At 46.0% G+C, this 18,048-nt stretch overlaps 1 protein-coding gene across 2 annotated transcripts in view; it reads left to right on the top strand.

Annotated features, from left to right (window-relative positions):
* ACBD3 (acyl-CoA binding domain containing 3) overlaps nt 1-18,048 on the top strand; it is a 33,304-nt gene that overhangs the window by 2,358 nt on the left and 12,898 nt on the right. The window contains exons 1-3 of one of the 2 annotated variants that reach the window (XM_023248106.2): nt 2,176-3,137; nt 14,113-14,254; nt 14,908-15,048. In XM_023248106.2, the coding sequence (XP_023103874.1) occupies nt 3,041-3,137; nt 14,113-14,254; nt 14,908-15,048 (380 nt within the window). In that variant the 5' untranslated portion in view covers nt 2,176-3,040. Of the gene's footprint in view, nt 1-2,175; nt 3,138-14,112; nt 14,255-14,907; nt 15,049-18,048 lie in introns of those variants that run through there. The other variant, XM_023248105.2, reaches the window with a different exon arrangement.

Raw genomic sequence — 18,048 nt, 5'->3', positions numbered from 1 at the left:
CTGTGTAGGTCACTTCGTGGTCAGCAATGATGAGGCTGTTAGGATAGGAGACACCTGGTGGGGGGGCGTCTAAAAGCAGTCAGAATGATGGGTGAGTCAACTGTTGCTGCCTTTGTTTTAACGTGTAATCCCAGTGCGGTGCTTGGCATTTTTGTCGGTTTTGCAAGGTTTTCTTTAAAAAAAAATTTTTTAAAGGTTTGTTCAATTTTGAGAGGGAGAGTGCGAGTGGGGAAGGGGCAGAGAGCGAGGGAGACAGAGGATCCAAAGCAGGCTGCATACTGACAGCAGAGAGCCTGATGCAGGGACTCGAACTCATGAACCATGAGACCATGACCTGAGCCAAGGTCAGACACTGTAACCGACTGAGCCACCCAGGTGCCCTGCAATGTTTTCTAATAGATCGCTGTTCTGTGGTTTTGTACTAGAATCTCAACGAGAATTAGAAATGACATTCCATTTTATCTTCTGCTGTGGAATAAATAGGAACCTTGAGAGTGTGGATATCTGTTGAAAATAACTTGGATTGGGAGTCACAGACCCCATTTCTCATTCCACCCCTGTCACTGTGGTCACAAGCCCGTAACCGGACCCAGTATGTCAACTACCTACTGTCTTAATTTTACACAGGTAAAAATAAAATCATAGATGAAAATACAGGTAAATGTCAGTTAGCATCTTCCCATCTAAACTTCAGACCTCGTTGGGGCACCCGGCTGGCTCGGTCGGTAGAGCCTGTGTTTCTTGATCTTGGGGTTGTGAGTTCGAGCCCCACACTGGGTGTCAAGATTATTTAAACAAATGAGTTTAAGACTAAATAAACAAACTTCAGACGGTGTTAAGTCTCTAGTACAGATAACGTTCTAAGTAGGTGGGTTAGGTCACCAATATAGATGAACAGTACATTCACTTTTGCTGTGAAGGGACTTAGGGTCCAAAAGAGGAGTTAAAGACTCTGTGGCAGTCATATCAGGTACCATTTTGAGAACCCTAGATATGCTATTTTGTTGCCACAGACCTTTGAGTATTTGGGGTATTGTTGGGGCTTCCTAGTTGAGAAACTTGATCCAGGCCACTGGCGCGTTAGAGGCAGGGCCGGCTCGCTCTCTGATTCCAGAGAGGTCTCTCCACTGCAGGAGGTGGAAAGCACACCCTGCTTCTTCTGAAGGTGTGCTGAGGAAAATATTCAGAGTTCCTGCCCTGCTGCCTCATCGCTTTTTGGGAACTTTTTAAATATGTTTGCCTGGAAATATTAAGGGCTCATGGAAAGATGCATACGGTTTTTCTCCACGTGATCACTTTATGGAGTCTCTTTGGATATCTGGAGGAGTGAAGCGTGAGAGAGCCATCTGAATTCCTATGTAATATTGCTATCAGGTTCGAGATTTTGAATGTGATGGGGCAAAAATTGCCTCCAAAGGACTGAAGTAAATGTGCTCATCAAAACATTGACCTGCTAAATCCCATTGCTGCTAATACAGTATTAGATTTTTTGGGAGGCCTGCACTTAGCTAATGTAATGATCTTTTTAAACTCGTGTAAATTGAAAATGGATGTGTTAATTCATTAGGGATTGAAAAATGGTGATCGTCTAATGGTCTTTCTTTCACTGGAATGCTTTTCTTCAAATGTTATTTGGTTTGGAGTAGAAATTCAAACAGGAAAGGAAGAATGCGTCCTTCCCTTTATTAGTTTTCAGAATAATGAGTTCTTTCTCCAGTGGCCTCAACAGGTGACACTTTTTTTTGATGTCATTATGTACTCATGCTTTTAAACGTATTTATTTTTTTTTAAGCTCTTATCGATGCTCAGTACTGTCTTTAGCAAGTGGGAGCCTTGTCAAATTCGCTCATAAGTTCCTTTGACATGACTAGTAGTTTTTCATAGCTTCCTTGCTATCTGGTATGACGAGATGTTCCAGGTTATTCGTATACATTTCCTGCCTCAGCAGGAATTAGCCGTTTGTCCAAGGAGACGAGGTTCCAACCTGTTAGTGGGAAACAGCCTTTGAGGAGCCATCATCTGGGTGATAGGAGTGGGTGCTCTTTGCTACTGGATTGGTCATTGTTTCTAGGCCTTTTCAGTAGACAGATCTAGGGATCTGGTGTGTGTGTGTGTGTGTGTGTGTGTGTGTGTGTGTGTGTGTGCATGTGTGAGAGCGAGCGAGCATGACAGGAGTATTTTTGAGGGTATGGTATGTAAAACCTGTAGTCGAATTTGGAAGAACTTTAGTCGTAAGTCTTGGACTCAGTGTCTTTATGGAATTGTTGATGCATTTCCACTAGCATTCCTGTTGATTAGACTTGGTCATACGCTCAGTTATGTTACGGGTCTCAGAGGCAGTCACGTGGACATGCTGAGATGGTTCCATTCGTTTTGTCATCTTTAAGCACAGGCATTTCCCACCATTTGTATGAATGGCCCCATCAAGGTTTTACAGTGATGTGCAGCTGTCGTTCATTCTTTGGTAGCCTGTGTAATTAGCGTGTGCCTCCTGGACTTGAGTGGTCTAGCCCCAGATGATTTGAAATTGAATTATTACCATCCAACATCTATTAAATTTTGAATGTATATTTTCCTGCTTTCTTTATTGTCTTCACCTTTAGATACAAGGGTGTAATAGTGTAAGAGAACATACAGACTGACGAGACCGTCCCAAGAAAGGAACGATAGGCACTGAGAGTAGTAATACCTTTCACGCGTCTGATTTTCTTACTGGCTAGTTCATGTTACATTTGAGCTGAACTGAAATTTTCACGTGAAGACAGATTCAGGGATATGTGTACGTGTGTGTTTCACGTGAGTTGCTTTGACATTCCCCCGGAGGCCTCCCCTTCATTTAATACATATTCAGGAAAGTACACAGCTCATAAGTGTGTGGTGATGAACTTCCACAAGGCGCCCACTCTGGAAACCGCCCCCAAGAGGAGATAGTGTCTGCAGTAGCTCCCCTCACCGCTGGTTTCACCCCCCACGGTGGTCAGCTGGGGTCCGGAAGCTGGTGATCTTCCTGACACCACGTCAGAAGGTCTTGGTAGCCTTGATGCCGCGTCCCAGCTCCTGCGTCGTTTACCCCACATCACCTCGTTCGTCACCTCATTCATCGCGTGCGTGTTTTATCATCTCCCGTCATCACAAGGGTGAGTACGGGCCAGTAAGGCCACGTCCACATCACTTTTATTACAGTGTATTGTTAGAATTGTTTTATTATTCTTGTTCTGTTACTGTGCCTAATTTGATAAATTTAGTTTTATCACGGATGTATATGTATAGGAAAAAGCATTCTATATATAGGGTTCGGTCCTCTCCGTGGTTTCAGTCATCCACAGGGGTCTTGTATTGTGTACCCCACGGTAAGGGAGGGCTACTGTGCTTTTATCTGTTTGCTACATGGGAGCTACTGTGGCTTCATATTTACTAAGTTGAGCTCTGGAGTCAGCACCGTCTAGGGTGCTTTTTCTTATCCTGCCACTCAGTTTTGTAAACCCTGTGTCTTCCTTTATTCAGAGGTTTGTTGTGGGGCACCTGGGGAACTCAGTCGGTTAAGCATCCGACTTGGCTCAGGTCATGATCTCCTGGTTTGTGGGCTGGAGCCCCGCATTGGGCTCTGTGCTGGCAGCTCAGAGCCTGGAGCCTGCTTCGGCTTCTGTGTCTCCCTCTCTCTCTGTCCCCCCTCCCCCCCAACCAGCACATTAATCTGATCTCGGGCTGGTTTGATGGAAATACAGTATCTAGGGTGAGGGAAGAGAGAGACATGCTGCTCTCTTCTGTGCAGATCCGACCATCCCTGGGTAATGCTTTTTGTTTGAGGCAGCATCCTTTAGGGTTAAAGACAAATCGAGTCTTTCAGAAGAGAGCCACTTCTCCAGGTGTGGGACATCGTTAGCATAATGGCCGCTGTCAGTGTGTGCTTTGTGGGCACTCCACCAGCACATTGGAACACGTTGTTTGTAACCCTCACAAGAACCCTATGGAGAAGTCATCTCCATTTTATAGGTGACAATACTGAGGCTCAGAAAGGTTAAATAATTTGTTCCTATTGTATACTTAACAGAGCTGGGATATAAAACGTAGATCTTTAGCAAGTGTGAGGGAATTAGCTACGGATGTTTAGCCTAGAGCATAGAGAACTCTGGGCAAACATGATGGGTATTTTGTGGCTTTTTTGAGGTCTTATCTGTGAAATGTGTTTTCTTTAATGCCGAGAGCTGGAAATAGACCCTGTGGATAGAAATTTGAGAGATCGAGAGGCCTGGGTGGCTCAGTCAGTTAAGCTTCCTGCTCGATCTCAGCTCAGGTCATGATCTCACGATTTGTGAGATCGAGCCCCGTGTCAAGCTCTGCACTGACAGCACGGAGCCTGCTTGAGATTCTCTCTCTTTTCCTTTCTCTGCCGCCCCTGGTTGCACACACTTGCTCTCTCTCTCTCTCTCAAAATAAATAAATAAAAAAAGAAGTGCGAGAGATCGACTCAGTAAAGGACTAAAAGCCACAGCCACGCGGAGATGGAATCGCGTGCCTGGGACAGGGAGCTCCCATCACCTGCACCTGCTCAGGCGTAAGGTAGCAGTTGCTAGGGGGGATATGCTTTGGGTCCCCTTTCTTAATCGTTGGTGAATCTGCTACAGGTTTTTTCTTTGCGGTGACCACGAGACTTAGTGAAATAGTTTCTGGTTCACATTAGTTTAAGCTGTAACCTCCACCGCTTCTCCTCTGTCACACTTCAGGTTTACTGCTGCTGCTGTTCACATCTTTATTATGTTGTGTATCCAGAGACACGTTGTTGTGGGCCATGTGGAAATGTACAGGGGGCCTGAGCTTTGGTTGCGAGATTCAGTCACTGATCGTTACTGTCCTTTCCGGCTCGTAGATTGTATGGTTTCATTTCACAGATAAAGGCCAGAAGGGACATTGAAATGGTTTGTTACATCACCCCACCTTTACCTCCAAAGAAAAGAGAAAAATAGGATTTCTGTGTATAAACCTGTTCTTGCAGTCGATGTGTGAGACTAATAACCTTTTGTGTAATTAATTTCAGGTGGAAGGGACTTAATTTTTCAGAGCTTTGGGCTTGGTAACTGACTCCAGTACTGTTACCAATTATGTTGTTGTATTAGAACTGTTAAATACTTGTGCATTTTTTAATATGACACTATTATCAGATTATGTTGTCATATTAGAACTGTAAATACTTGTGAATTTTTTTAAAGTTTATTTTGAGAGAGAGTGTGTGAGGTGAGCAAGCGCGGGGCAAGGGCAGAGAAAGAATCCCAGATAGGGTCTGCACTGATAGCATGGGGCTCGATCCCACCATCCGTGGATCATGACCTGAGCTGAAGACAAGAGTCGGATCCCTAACCGACTGAGCCACCCAGGCGCCCCTTTATGAATTTAATAAGAACATAATCTAGAAGCTACTTCTATTTTTAATTGCTTGGGAAAATATGTTTTGTGTATTGTGTTAGTGTCCTATTACTGCTGAAACAAATTACCACAAATTCAGTGGCTTAAAACGACACCTATTTTACAGTGCTGGGGGTCAAGAGTTCAAGATGAGTCCCTTCCCAGAATTTCAAGGTATAATTCCATTGTGTTCTAGCTTTCAGTATTCCAGCTCTAAAGATGTCTGTAGTCTTTCTTATTCCTGATCCTGTGTTGTGACCTGTTTCTCTTCCTACAAGTTTGAGAATTTTCTCTGTCTTTAGCATTTGGGAATTTCTGTTTATCTCCTTTCTGTTTATTTTTTGAATGATTATGTTCAATATTTGATAGTCATCCTAGTCTCAAGCTGCATCCTTCATTTCTGGGAAATTTCCTTATATTATTTCATGATAATTTCCACCCTTTTTTCCTCTGATTTCACTCTATGATAATGTTAATACTAAGTTACTGGAACTTCTGGGGCACCTGGGTGGCTCAGTCAGTTGAGCATCCGACTTTGGCTGAGGTCATGATCTCACGGTTTGTGGGTTCGGGCCTCATGTCAGGCTCTGTGCTGACAGCTCAGAGGCTGGAGCCTGCTTCCGATTCTGTATCTTCCTCTCTCTCTCTGCCCCTCCCCTGCTTGTGCTGTCTCTCTCTCAAAAATAAACGTTAAAAAAAAAAAAAAAAGACATTGGATCTTCTGAATTGAACTTCTAATTCTCTTATCTTTTCCATCTCTGTCTTTTAGGAGATATTCTCAACTCCATTTTCTAGCCAATGAAATATTTAAAAATATTTTTTTAATGTTTGTTTTAGAGAGGGGGGGGCAGAGAGAGGAGACATAGAATCCGAAGTAGACTCCAGGTTCTGAGCTGTGAGTACAGAGCCAGGCCAGGCTTGAAGTCATCAACTGCGAAATCATGACCTGAGCCAAAGTCGGATGCCCAACTGACTGAGCCACCCAGGCGCCCCGGAAGATTTGTTTTTTTAATTTGTTTTTACATTTTCCATTTCTAAGAGTTTTTATTCCCTAAATTTTCTTTCTCATCCCTCGTTTTGCTTAATGGACACATTAGCTTCTGTCTCTGAGGATATTAAGTGTAAGTTGAAGTAATATTGAAAGTTGAAGGGGGGCGCCTGGGTGGTGCAGTCGGTTAAGCGTCCGACTTCAGCCAGGTCACGATCTCGCGGTCCGTGAGTTCGAGCCCCGCGTCGGGCTCTGGGCTGATGGCTCGGAGCCTGGAGCCTGTTTCCGATTCTGTGTCTCCCTCTCTCTCTGCCCCTCCCCCGTTCATGCTCTGTCTCTCTCTGTCCCAAAAATAAATAAACGTTGAAAAAAAAAATTTTTTTTTAAAAAGAAAGTTGAAGGATATTAAGTGTAAGCCTGGTTGGCTCGGTCGGTTAAGCGTCTGACTTCAGCTCAGGTCACGATCTCGCAGTCTGTGAGTTAGAGCCCCACGTCGGGCTCTGTGCCGACAGCTTGGAGCCTGGAGCCTGCTTCGGATTCAGTGTCTCCCTCTCTCGCTGCCCCTCCCCTGCTCATGCTCTGTCACCCTCTGTCTCTCTATAATAAATAAATGTTAAAAAAAAAAAAAGTTTAGGTGTGGGGGTGTGGGTGTTCCCGTGTTGGAAGCATTCTCAAATATCTGGTGATCGTCAAGTATTCATTCCTGTTGGAGGGTAAGGGACCTAACAGTTACTGTAGCCTTGAGTAGCAGCCTTAATTGTAGGGTGATGAAGCAGAGGTTTCATAGGGGAACCCTCAAACCATCAGTACCTTTTGAATTAGTAATTGTAGGTTTGTTTTTTTTTTAATTTTTTTAACATTTATTTATTTTTGAGACAGAGAGAGAGCATGAACAGGGGAGGGTCAGAGAAAGAGGGAGACACAGAATCTGAAACAGGCTCCAGGCTCTGAGCTGTCAGCACAGAGCCCGACGCGGGGCTCGAACCCACGGACCGCGAGATCGTGATCTGAGCCAAAGTCGGACGCTTAACCGACTGAGCCACCCAGGCGCCCCAGTAATTGTAGGTTTTATCTTTGGGGTCAGTTTTTCCCGCAGATACTCCTGGCTGCTTCCTGGGTTGTAGGAACTTAGCTGTCAGCATTCAGGAAGTAGGCCGGAGAAGGGAGGGTGGGGGGAAGTTGTTGACCGTTGATGAGGGTTGATGAGGGCAACTCGTTGCTTGGTTTTTAGTCCTGCATTTCACTCCCAGCCTGGTGCTCCCCCATCTGGAGCACGTGTGATTCGGGTTCTCCAGTAAACGTCAGCCCTCTGCTGAAGTAGGGGCCGGGTAGCCGCCTGCCTGCTTGGGGTTGTCGAACACAGTGGGAGGGAGGGGTGCCTCCTTCTTAGTACCCCTAAGAAGCATTACTTTTTCCATCTAGACTCCAGCTTCTTATGAACCTGGAGCCTCAGGAACCCGGTTCCTGAACCTTCCCAGCGTTCTCTAAATTGCCTCCCTTGTTTGTTTGCGTGGAGGTTTTTCATCGAGGATCAGAGCTAATGGTGTGTGTTTAATTCATCATGGTTAGCTGGAAGTTTGTAAGTACTTTCTCTATCCTTTTAATTATACTGGCATTTTTTTTTTGAATACCTGGAAGTCATTTGGCTTCTGAGTTTACTTCTTCTCTAGTCAGGAGTCGGCAAACTTTCCCTATAAAAGGGCCAGATAGGGGGCGCCCGGGTGGCTCAGTCGGTTAAGCGTCTGACTTTGGCTCAGGTTATGATCTCGCGGTTTGTGGGCTCTGCTGACAGCTCAGAGTCTGGAGCCTGCTTCGGATTCTGTGTCTCCTTCTCTGTCTGCCCCTCCCCTGCTCACATTCTGTCTGTCTATTTCTGTCAATAAATAAACATCAAAAAAAAAAAAAAGGGCTAGATAGTATTTTAGTCTCTAATGGCTACATATGGTCTGTGTTCATTTATATTCTTTGTTTTTGTTTTTCCATTTTTGCTTTTTTGTTGTTGCTTTACAGCCCTTGAAAACCGTAAAAGCCAGGGGCACCTGGCCGGCTCATTCAGTAGAGATGTGACTCTTGATCTCAGGGTCATGAGTTGAAGCCCCACGTTGGGCATAGCGCTTACTTTAAACAAGAAAACTTTACAAAAGCCATTCTTAGCTCCCAGGTCTTATAAAGACAGCAGTGGGCATGATCGATCCAGTTTGCCACTCCCTGCTTTAGTCTGTCTCCTTTAGGTAAAACTGATTTGTAACCTTTTATCGGTCTTCGGTTTTATAGAAAATGAACTTTTTAAAATCGTTGTTGCTGGACAGATGCCAACAGGTGATCTCTTTCAGTCCAGTCAGTTAAGAATGACTAGCTTTGCGGGGCGCCTGTGTGGCTCAGTCATTTAGGCATCCAACTTCGGCTCAGGTCATGATCTCCTGGTTTGTGAGTTCAAGCCCTGCATCGGGCTCTGTGCTGACGGCTCGGAGCCTGGAGCCTGCTTCGGATTCTGTGTCTCCCCCTCTCTGTGCCCCTCCCATGCTCATGCTCTGTCTCGCTGTGTCTCTCAATAATAAATAAACGTTAAAAAAAAGAATGACTAGCTTTGCAGTCACGCTTCCGTTTGGTGATGGTAGCCGTCTGTTGCTGTGTCTTTATGCGGTTGTACCTGAAAAATAGCCCTGCCGTTTCTTTCTAAGCGTACTTCACATTTGTTTTTTGGTTGCCGTAGAAAACAGAGTATAACTTGGTAATAATTAACCGTGTGACTGCAGGAACCTAAGGTGATGCCAGTCTGTATTCCTTTCCGGCAGCACTGAACTAGAACTTCCCTTTAGGAATGTGGTCCTGGTGAGAGATTTTTGAGTTTCATCAAGGCTTTTTCTGTGTAGTTAATGGCAGTTACAACTTCCCTATTGAGCGTATTTAATGCCGGTGGAACCGTAAGTAATTGAGAAGAAAATTATTCTCATCTGACTTGGAAAACCGAACAAAACACATCCTGCGTTGAGAACACGAGCACCGTGTGGGCTGTGTGTACCGAGGGCGGGATTTGCACATCCTCCTGGGTTGTGTCTCTTCCTCCGGGGAGGATAATGGATCTGTTAACCTTGTCCCAAAGGCTGAAAGATGAGTTGTCTTGACTTTTTACAAATGTTTGTTAAAAAAGAAAAAAGTGTATATGTATTTGATATGAAAGTACATTATGCATATTGAAGAAAATTTGGGAATGTAAAAAATGACTAAAGAAAACTCTGTAAGCCGATCTTTCAGAAAGATGACGTTTCGATGCGTTTCCTTTTCTTTGTCTTGTCGTGCTTGTTTTTGGTTCAGACACATTTGGTCCCCAGCTTGGATGATGCCGATTAATGTGAAGATCCCATAGTAGAATTTAACGAAAGATGATAGAACAGTTCTTGAACAAGTGTGCCCATGATTCTGTGGAAATGCCAGTACAGTTGATAAGAACGAATGTACCGTTTTGCTAATTCTCACAGAAATTGACCTGTGAAGTTAATTTTTTCTTTAGTCGGGCATGGGTTAGGTGGTACCCATGAACCAAGCGTGGTGCTGAGTGCTCGGGTTCATGGTGGTGAACAGATTAATTTGACGCTGGGCCAGAGCTAACACTGAAAATGTATTCTTCTTTCTTTCTTTATTTTTTTGTGTGTGAGATTTTATTTATTTATTTCTTTACATTTTATTTATTTTTGAGAGAGAGAGACAGAGTGCAAGCAGGGAAGGGGCAGACAGAGAGAGAATCCGAAGCAGACTCCAGGCTCCGAGGTGTCCACACAGAGCCCGACGTGGGTCTCGAACCCATGAACCGTGAGATCATGACCCGAGCCGAAGTCGGACGCTTCACCGACTGAGCCCCCCAGGAACCCCTGTGAGATTTTATTTTTAAGTAATCTCTACACCCAGCCAGGGGCTCAAACTCACAGACCAGACGTCACGAGTCCCATGCTGCTCCAGCTGAGCCAGGCAGTAAAAAGGGCAGATGTTAAAACGACATTCAGAAATCCGGAAACTCACCCTGCCTGTAGATGAGTCACCTTTTAGGGCGGGAGGTTAGGCTGACAACTTGCTAATTAATTGTCACAGTTTCGTTGTTTGCCTACCCTCTCCCTTCTTCCCCTGCTCCTAGTTTGCAGGGCTAGGTCTTTGAAATAAAGGAGTAAATTCATTACCTGGTAAGAAATGGACCCTCCCTCCACTGAAATAACTGTAGTAGTCATAGGCTAGAAAAATTGTGTTGATATCTACTAGACTGTTGGTGTCAAATCCTCTCCCTGCAGCAAGTAGGAATGTGTGTGTGTGTGTGTGTGTGTGTGTGTGTGTGTGTGTGTGTGGGTTTGAAAATTGCTGTATTACATGACTAATCGGGAAAGTGTTTGGTCTTCTAGTGGATAAAGTTTCCATCTGATTTTATCTTTATTTACATTTATTTAGGTCAAAGCAACCACTTCCATACAATTCAGGCTTTTTTTTTCCCCTAAAGGAGAAAGCGACAAACCCCAGGAATCCTGACTGAACAAAGCAAGGACTTGTTCCTCCTGTGCTCCACCCCTGCTGTTTCTTAGGCTCACTTCACCTTGAGTCACCAGCATGTAATTTCTTTTTATAAGGCCCAAAATGGTATCCTTAGAAGTAGTTCTTTTTGGCTTTAAAAAACAAAACATGGGGCACCTGGGTGGCTCAGTCGGTTGAGCATCCAACTTCGGCTCAGGTCACGGTCTCGCATTCCGTGAGTTCGAGCCCCTTGTCGGCCTCTGTGCTGACAGCTCAGAGCCTGGAGCCTGCTTCGGATTCTGTGTCTCCTTCTCTTTCTGCCCCTCCCCCACTAGTGCGCGCGCTCGCTCTCTCTCTCTCTCTCTCTCTCTGTCAAAAATAAACATTTTTTAAAAATATTAAAAAAACCCAAGACACCTTCTTCTTTTTTTAGGTTTATTTTTATTTATTTTGAGAGCGAGCGAGAGAGAGAGAGCACATACGCAAGTGGCGGAGGAGCAGAGAGAGAGCGAGAGAGAGAGAGAATATGAGAGAATTCCAAGCAGGCTCCGCACAGTCAGCACAGAGCCTGACCAGGGCTTGAACCAATGAATCGTGAGATCATGACTTGAGCCAAAACCAAGAGTCGGATGCCTAACCGACTGAGACCCCCCGGGCACCCTGAAATAGCATTCTAAGAGATTTTGAAGTGGGAATTGCCTCTTACTTGGTAAATAAATAACTCTGATAATCCTGTCCAAAAAGCTTTAGAGGAAGTTCCTCCTTGGTGCTAATTGTCTAGTGATACTGTTTGCTCAGTAGCAAAGACAGATGGCAGGTCCACAGGTTGCTTGAGTTGTTTCGATTTGTATTAAATAAATAAGATCAGTGTCCCAGTGTCTTTTCTTAATATTTTTTTCCAAATACCGCGTGAGTTTGTTCTTGCTGGAAAAAAAAGTGCAGGTACATAGGCACATAGAAGTATATAAAAGTTCTCTGGGGCTCTTGGGTGGCTTAGTCGATTAAGCGTGTGACTTCGGCTCAGGTCAGGATCTCACGGTTCGTGAGTTCGAGCCCTGCATCGGGCTCTGTGCTGACGGCTCAGAGCCTGGAGCCTGCTTCGGATTCTGTGTCTCCCTCTCTCTGCCCCTCCCCAGCTCATGTTCTCTCTCTCTCTCTCTCTCTCTCTCTCTCTCTCTCAAAAATAATAAACGTTAAAAAAAAAAAAAAAGGAAACTCCTCTTAACAGTTCAGCTTACTTTTCCGCACATTTTCCTTTGAAAGATTACAATGACAAGTAAGGCTTAAGTTCTCTGTGAGACTCCTTCGGCTTCCTTTGGTGTGACGTGACTCCTGGATTTTTTTAATTTGCATTTACATTCATGTAAACGTACCTGTAGAATATGCATGTGGGTGTGTTTACATGCTGTATTGTGTCGACTCTAAGATCTTTTTTTTCCTGTTTTTTAAAAGTTTAGTTTTGAGAGAGCACGTGAGTACGTGCACGTGGGAGGAGCGGACAGAGAAAGAGGAGGAGACAGAATTCCAAGCGGGCTTTGCGCTATCAGCACGGAGCCCGATGGGCTCGAACTCCACTCTGAAACCATGACCGCAGCCCAAATCCGGAGTCGTGTACGCTCAACGGAGCTACCCAGGCGCCCCGTTTTTAAAAGCTTTAAGACTCCCTAATATCTTCCATGCTATTAAGAAAGAAAACCTGCTTATTTGTAACTTGAAAACGTCAGCTGGTAAAACCAAGTCTGATTTTAGAGATGTTCAAGTGTGTGGTTGGGGGAGTGCTTAGGATTGATGAAGCGTGTTGTGTGCTCCGACTGTGTGTCATCTTCTGCCGCTTGCGTTTTTCACTTACTGCTTCCTATAAGTCCTATATGCCACAGTCCAAATATGTTACATTATTTAGCCGTTTCTTTCTCGAAGAACTTTTAGATTGTTTAGGATGGCAAGCACACAGCGGCAGCGAATGTCCCTGCACATGCCTCTGTCCGTATTCGGGACAGTATGAAGGGGAGAGAACGAGAATCGGAAGGACTGGATGGCAGGGTGTGCACCTTTATGATTTCGGAATCTATCGCTAACTTGCCTTCCAAGAAAACTTCTAACATAACTGTTACCTTCCGAGGTAACCGCGTATACTTAACAGCATCGTCCGGGAGCGTGGGTGCCTCTTTGTCCCGGTCTTACCAGCTCTTGATGTTACCTGACTTTTTTTGACCATATCACGGCACAAGTTTTGGTTATGGTTTGGTATGGTTTTGATTGCCATTTTCGTGACTAGTTGATTAAATATGTTGGGATGCTTATTGGCCTCTTTTTTATTTTTTCCTGCTGAGTTTCCTGTTCATAAGTTTTAACCCACGTTCTTTTCTCATCAGTGATTTTATTTTGGTGACGACTGTGTACTAGGATAAAATTTGTAGGCAATACATACTACTTTTTTTAATTTTAAAAAATTTTCTTTTTTTGAAGAGAGAGGGAAAGAGGAAGAGTGCACAGGATGAGGGGGAGAAGCAGAGAATCCCAAAGAGGCTTCGCGGGGTGGAGCCCGATGAAGGGCTGGAACCCGTGAACCATGAGATCATGACTTGAGCCGAAACCAAGAGTTGGACGCTTAACCGATTGAGCCACCTGGGCTCCCCAAGTGTCCAACTCTTGATTTCGGCTCAGGGGGTGATCCTGGGTTGTGGGATCAAGCCCCGCATTGGGCTCGACACTGAGTATGGAGCCTGCTTGGAATTCATTCATTCTCCCTCTCTCTCTCCCTCCCTCCCTCCCTCCCTCCCTCTCTCTCTCTCTCTCTCTCTCTCTCTCTCTCTCTCTCTGTCTCTCCCTCTCCTCCACCACCCCCGCCCCTCTCCCCTGCTCCCATGCTCTCTCTCTGAAATGAAGTTAAATAACTATAAAAATGATTGTTGCACAAGTTTTAATATGTGTAGAAGATGTCAGGTGGTACAGTTTGTATTGGTGTGCCTGTTAGCTTGACAGATTGGTTTCTTCTGTAGACGTTTTAACATAGATATTGGTGTTTGGCTTCATTGAAAACAACTCCACATAAAGGGTTTCTGCCTTAGACTCTATTAAAATTCAGTATATGAAATAAAACTCTCACCGTAAGATCTGTATCTATCGCAGGTAGTTTGTGACTACCTTAGAGAGCGAAACGGCGTCGTCGGATACCAAAAGTACTTTTTTTTTGCCAATTTTGATTGTTTCTGTGTTTCTTTTTCTTGCAGAAAAAGATGGCAAAGCCTTTCATCCCACTTACGAAGAAAAACTGAAGCTTGTGGCACTGCATAAGCAGGTTCTTATGGGTCCATATAATCCAGACACTTGTCCTGAGGTTGGATTCTTTGATGTGTTGGGGAATGACAGGAGGTAACGATGTTTTGTTGTATAACGGATTTAGCGACAGTAATGTTGAGTCGAGTGGAGAGCCAGTTGGTTAAGATGTAAACAGCGGGCTCCTTAGCTTAGAGTCAGACTGAAACAGACATTGCTGCTCGCAGCTTCTGGAATCTTCACGTGTGTGTGTGTGTTTGGCGTGGAGATGTGTTTGCATAAATAATGTGGAAGAAGTTTACTCATCTGATTATGAACATAAGACAAGTGCAGCTAAAGTTGATCCTCCCCAAATAACACGAAAAGCAGCCACATAAAGTATACAGTAAGCCGTGTCCTTGTGGGACGCGCACAGAGTTGTGGCAGAAAAAGAATGCGCCGTGGAGCGCGTTCAGTTACGACTAAAATGCGGTGACAGGAGGAGAGGGACTCTTCTGTACCCCTTTGCTAGCGTGGAAAGGACCCGCAGGGCGTTCAGTCCGCGGTTTCGGCTGTGAGTTTGGGCCGCGCGTGGCCTAGCTCGTTCAGTCAACCCCGCTAGCTCGTTGAAACTGAGGACTTGGGCCTTTGCCTTATGCTAGGGTCCCTCTCCGATTTAGTTCTGATTGAGAATTGCTCGTGCGTAGGCTTATGTGGAGGCACGTTCCCGCTCTGTGGCGAGGAGGTGACCTGTCCCGCTTTCCCTCCAGGAGAGAGTGGGCGGCCCTGGGAAATACCTCTAAAGAGGACGCCATGGTAGAGTTTGTCGAGCTCCTGAACAGGTGTTGCCATCTCTTCTCCACGTACGTCGCGTCCCACAAAATCGAGAAGGAGGAGCAAGAAAAGAAAAGGTGAGGTTCGAGGGCACGGCGCGTGTCCTCCCGGTGCGGCCCGGCCCGACGCTGCTGCGTGTGGGGTCTGTCCTCCATCGGGTGCCCACTCCTTAGGGCGGTCGTCCAGCCCCGCTGGTGGGAGCGGCCGATTGTCCTGGGAGTTTGGGGGCTGGGCTGCCACTCTCGCCTGGCTGTCCCTTCCGCAGACACCGCCTCCCCGTCATGGCGGCATTCCTCCTCCTGGTCACGCTGAGGTTTTGAGCCAGCTCCCCCGTAACCTGGACCACCGTCCCCACCCTGCGCCCCTGGTCCGACCCACCCTTTGCTGCCTTTTCCCTCGAGCTTCTAGAACAGTGTGCTCCGTAGCACGGCTGTCACCCGTGCTACTCGGTCGGCCTTATGGAGACATTCGTATTGGCCCTGGCTCCCAGATGGCCTGTTAGGTATTTGCAGAGGTTGGAGGGGGAGTTGCTGAATACGCTGTTTAAGTTTATGGAGTTTTCTGTCGTGGTTGTGAGTCCAGCAGCATTGCGGTGAACGCGTTTATCTACAGGGTATACTTCCGATGACTTTGATTATCTAAAATTTCTGGGGGGGCGCCTGGGTGGCGCAGTCGGTTAAGCGTCCAACTTCAGCCAGGTCACGATCTCGCGGTCCGGGAGTTCGAGCCCCGCATCAGGCTCTGGGCTGATGGCTCAGAGCCTGGAGCCTGTTTCCGATTCTGTGTCTCCCTTTCTCTCTGCCCCTCCCCCATTCATGCTCTGTCTCTCTCTGTCCCAAAAATAAATAAACATAAAAAAAAAATTTTAAATTTCTGGGCAATGAAAGTGACACCATAAAGCCAGTTTTTCCTCAGATTGTATTTACTTTGGAAACAGTTGGTTCTCTGGTGTTCTACCTTAACCTGAATTGGAAACAACAGAAGAGAAAACAGCCTGATAGGAAGAAGACAGAAACCGTGAAAAATAGGCACAAACACTAGAGAAGGATAGCTGTCAGGGCCACTTAACGTGAAGGTGAACTTCTCCGTCACAGCACAAGGACGTAGACAGCCCTTGTGTCTGTGGTTGTAACCACCGGCTCATCAAGGGACAGCCCTGGGTGCAGTCCGTTCCTGTGTAAGATGATAGGAAATCGTTTCGGATGTTTTCAGAAGGCACTTATCCAAAAGAAGATTGTTTTTTGTTTTTTTGTTTGTTTGTTTTTTTTTTAATTTTTTTTTTTCAACGTTTATTTATTTTTGGGACAGAGAGAGACAGAGCATGAACGGGGGAGGGGCAGAGAGAGAGGGAGACACAGAATCGGAAACAGGCTCCAGGCTCCGAGCCATCAGCCCAGAGCCTGACGCGGGGCTCGAACTCCCGGACCGCGAGATCGTGACCTGGCTGAAGTCGGATGCTTAACCGACTGTGCCACCCAGGCGCCCCAAAGAAGATTGTTTTTATCCAAAGGACAAGTTTTGATTTTTTAAAAAACGTTCGTTCATTTACGTATTTATTTATTTACTTGTTTACTTATTTAGATATTTATTTTTAAATGTTTGTTTATTTTTGAGAGAGCACGCGCAAGCCAGGGAGGGACAGAGAGAAAGGGGGACAGAGGATCCCAAGCGGGTTCTGTGCTGACAGCAGCAAGCCCGATGTGGGGCGCCAGCTCACAAACTGTGAGATCATGACCTGAGCTGAAGTCAGATGCTCAACCGACTGAGCCACTCAGGCGCCCCACGTGTTTGTTTATTCTTAAGAGAGCGTGTGCAAGCGGGGGAGGGGCAGAGAGAGAGGGAGACACAGAATCCGAAGCGGGCTCCGGGCTCCGGGCTGTTGGCCCAGAGCCCAAGGTGGGGCTCGAACTCTTGAACTTCAAGATCATGACCTGAGCTGAAGTTGGAAGTTTAACCAACTGAGCCACCTAGGCGCCCTGTATTTTTCTTTTTAAAACTGTAGTTCTGTCATGAGATCAAGTTCATCTAGCACTCTTTGAAAGCATTTAAGACTAGAGTTCCTCAGTCCAGAAGTCTCGCTCTGGCCTTGGAACATCTTACCCCCTGCCAGCTGTGACAGGTTACAAGTAGGTCATGTTATCGCTATATTTTGAGCCTTGGCTGTGGCTCGGATGTGTTGTTGATCAATTATAGGAGTTTTGGGAGAAAAGCGGGGTGACCCAAGCAGTTGTCATGGTAAGACCAAGAAGTGTGGTGTCTTCTCAGGTCCTCAGAGGTCTCTGTGTCCCGTCCTCAGCCACCCTGCCGTCCACACCGCGCGTAGCCAGAGAGGCACCAGGGGAGGGCCAGAGCTGGATGGGGCGGCGCCTGCATTTCCCGCTGTTCTTTTTCTCTTTTATGTTCAAAGCTTTGTAACTTATTTTTTTAAATAAATTTTTTTAAATGTTTGTTAATTTTTGAGAGAGAGAGAGACACACACACGCAGAGCGTGAAGGAGGGAGGGGCAGAGAGAGGGAGGAGACCCAGAATCCGAAGCAGGCTCCAGGCTCCGAGCTGTCAGCACAGAGCCCATCGCGGGGCTCGAACTCACGAACTGTGAGATCGTGACCTGAGTTGAAGTCAGACACTTAACCGACTGAGCCACCCAGGCGCCCCTTATTTTAATTTTAAGTAGGTTCCACCGCAACGTGGGCCTTGAACTCACAACCCTGAGATTAAGAGTCTCATGCTCTACCGACTAAGCCAGTGGGCGTCTGAAAGCTTTGGTATTTTTTAAACTCAGAAGTAACCTACAGATCTGTGCCCTATAAATGTTTTTCATTAGCAACACGTAAAGCACAGGCCAGAGCCCTGTCCCCGCTTTGCTGTCAGTGCCGTCTTCTCTCCGCAGATGGTAACGGACCCAGGAAGGCGTCCTTTGTATTTGCCTGCTCTTCGCATTACACGAGCAGAGTAAACATCAGTACGTTCGGCCACGACTCGTAGTTTTGTGGCTCCGTGGCACTACAGGGGCAACGTTCACTTCTGTACTGGTGTCGAGAGCACCGTGCCGGGCTGGGAGGGCGCCGGGCTGGGAA

Source organism: Felis catus, chromosome F1, assembly GCF_018350175.1.
Source record: "Felis catus isolate Fca126 chromosome F1, F.catus_Fca126_mat1.0, whole genome shotgun sequence".
Lineage (NCBI taxonomy): Eukaryota > Metazoa > Chordata > Mammalia > Carnivora > Felidae > Felis > Felis catus.
Note: the sequence above shows the minus strand (reverse complement) of the source record. Positions and strands in the feature narration are given on the sequence as shown.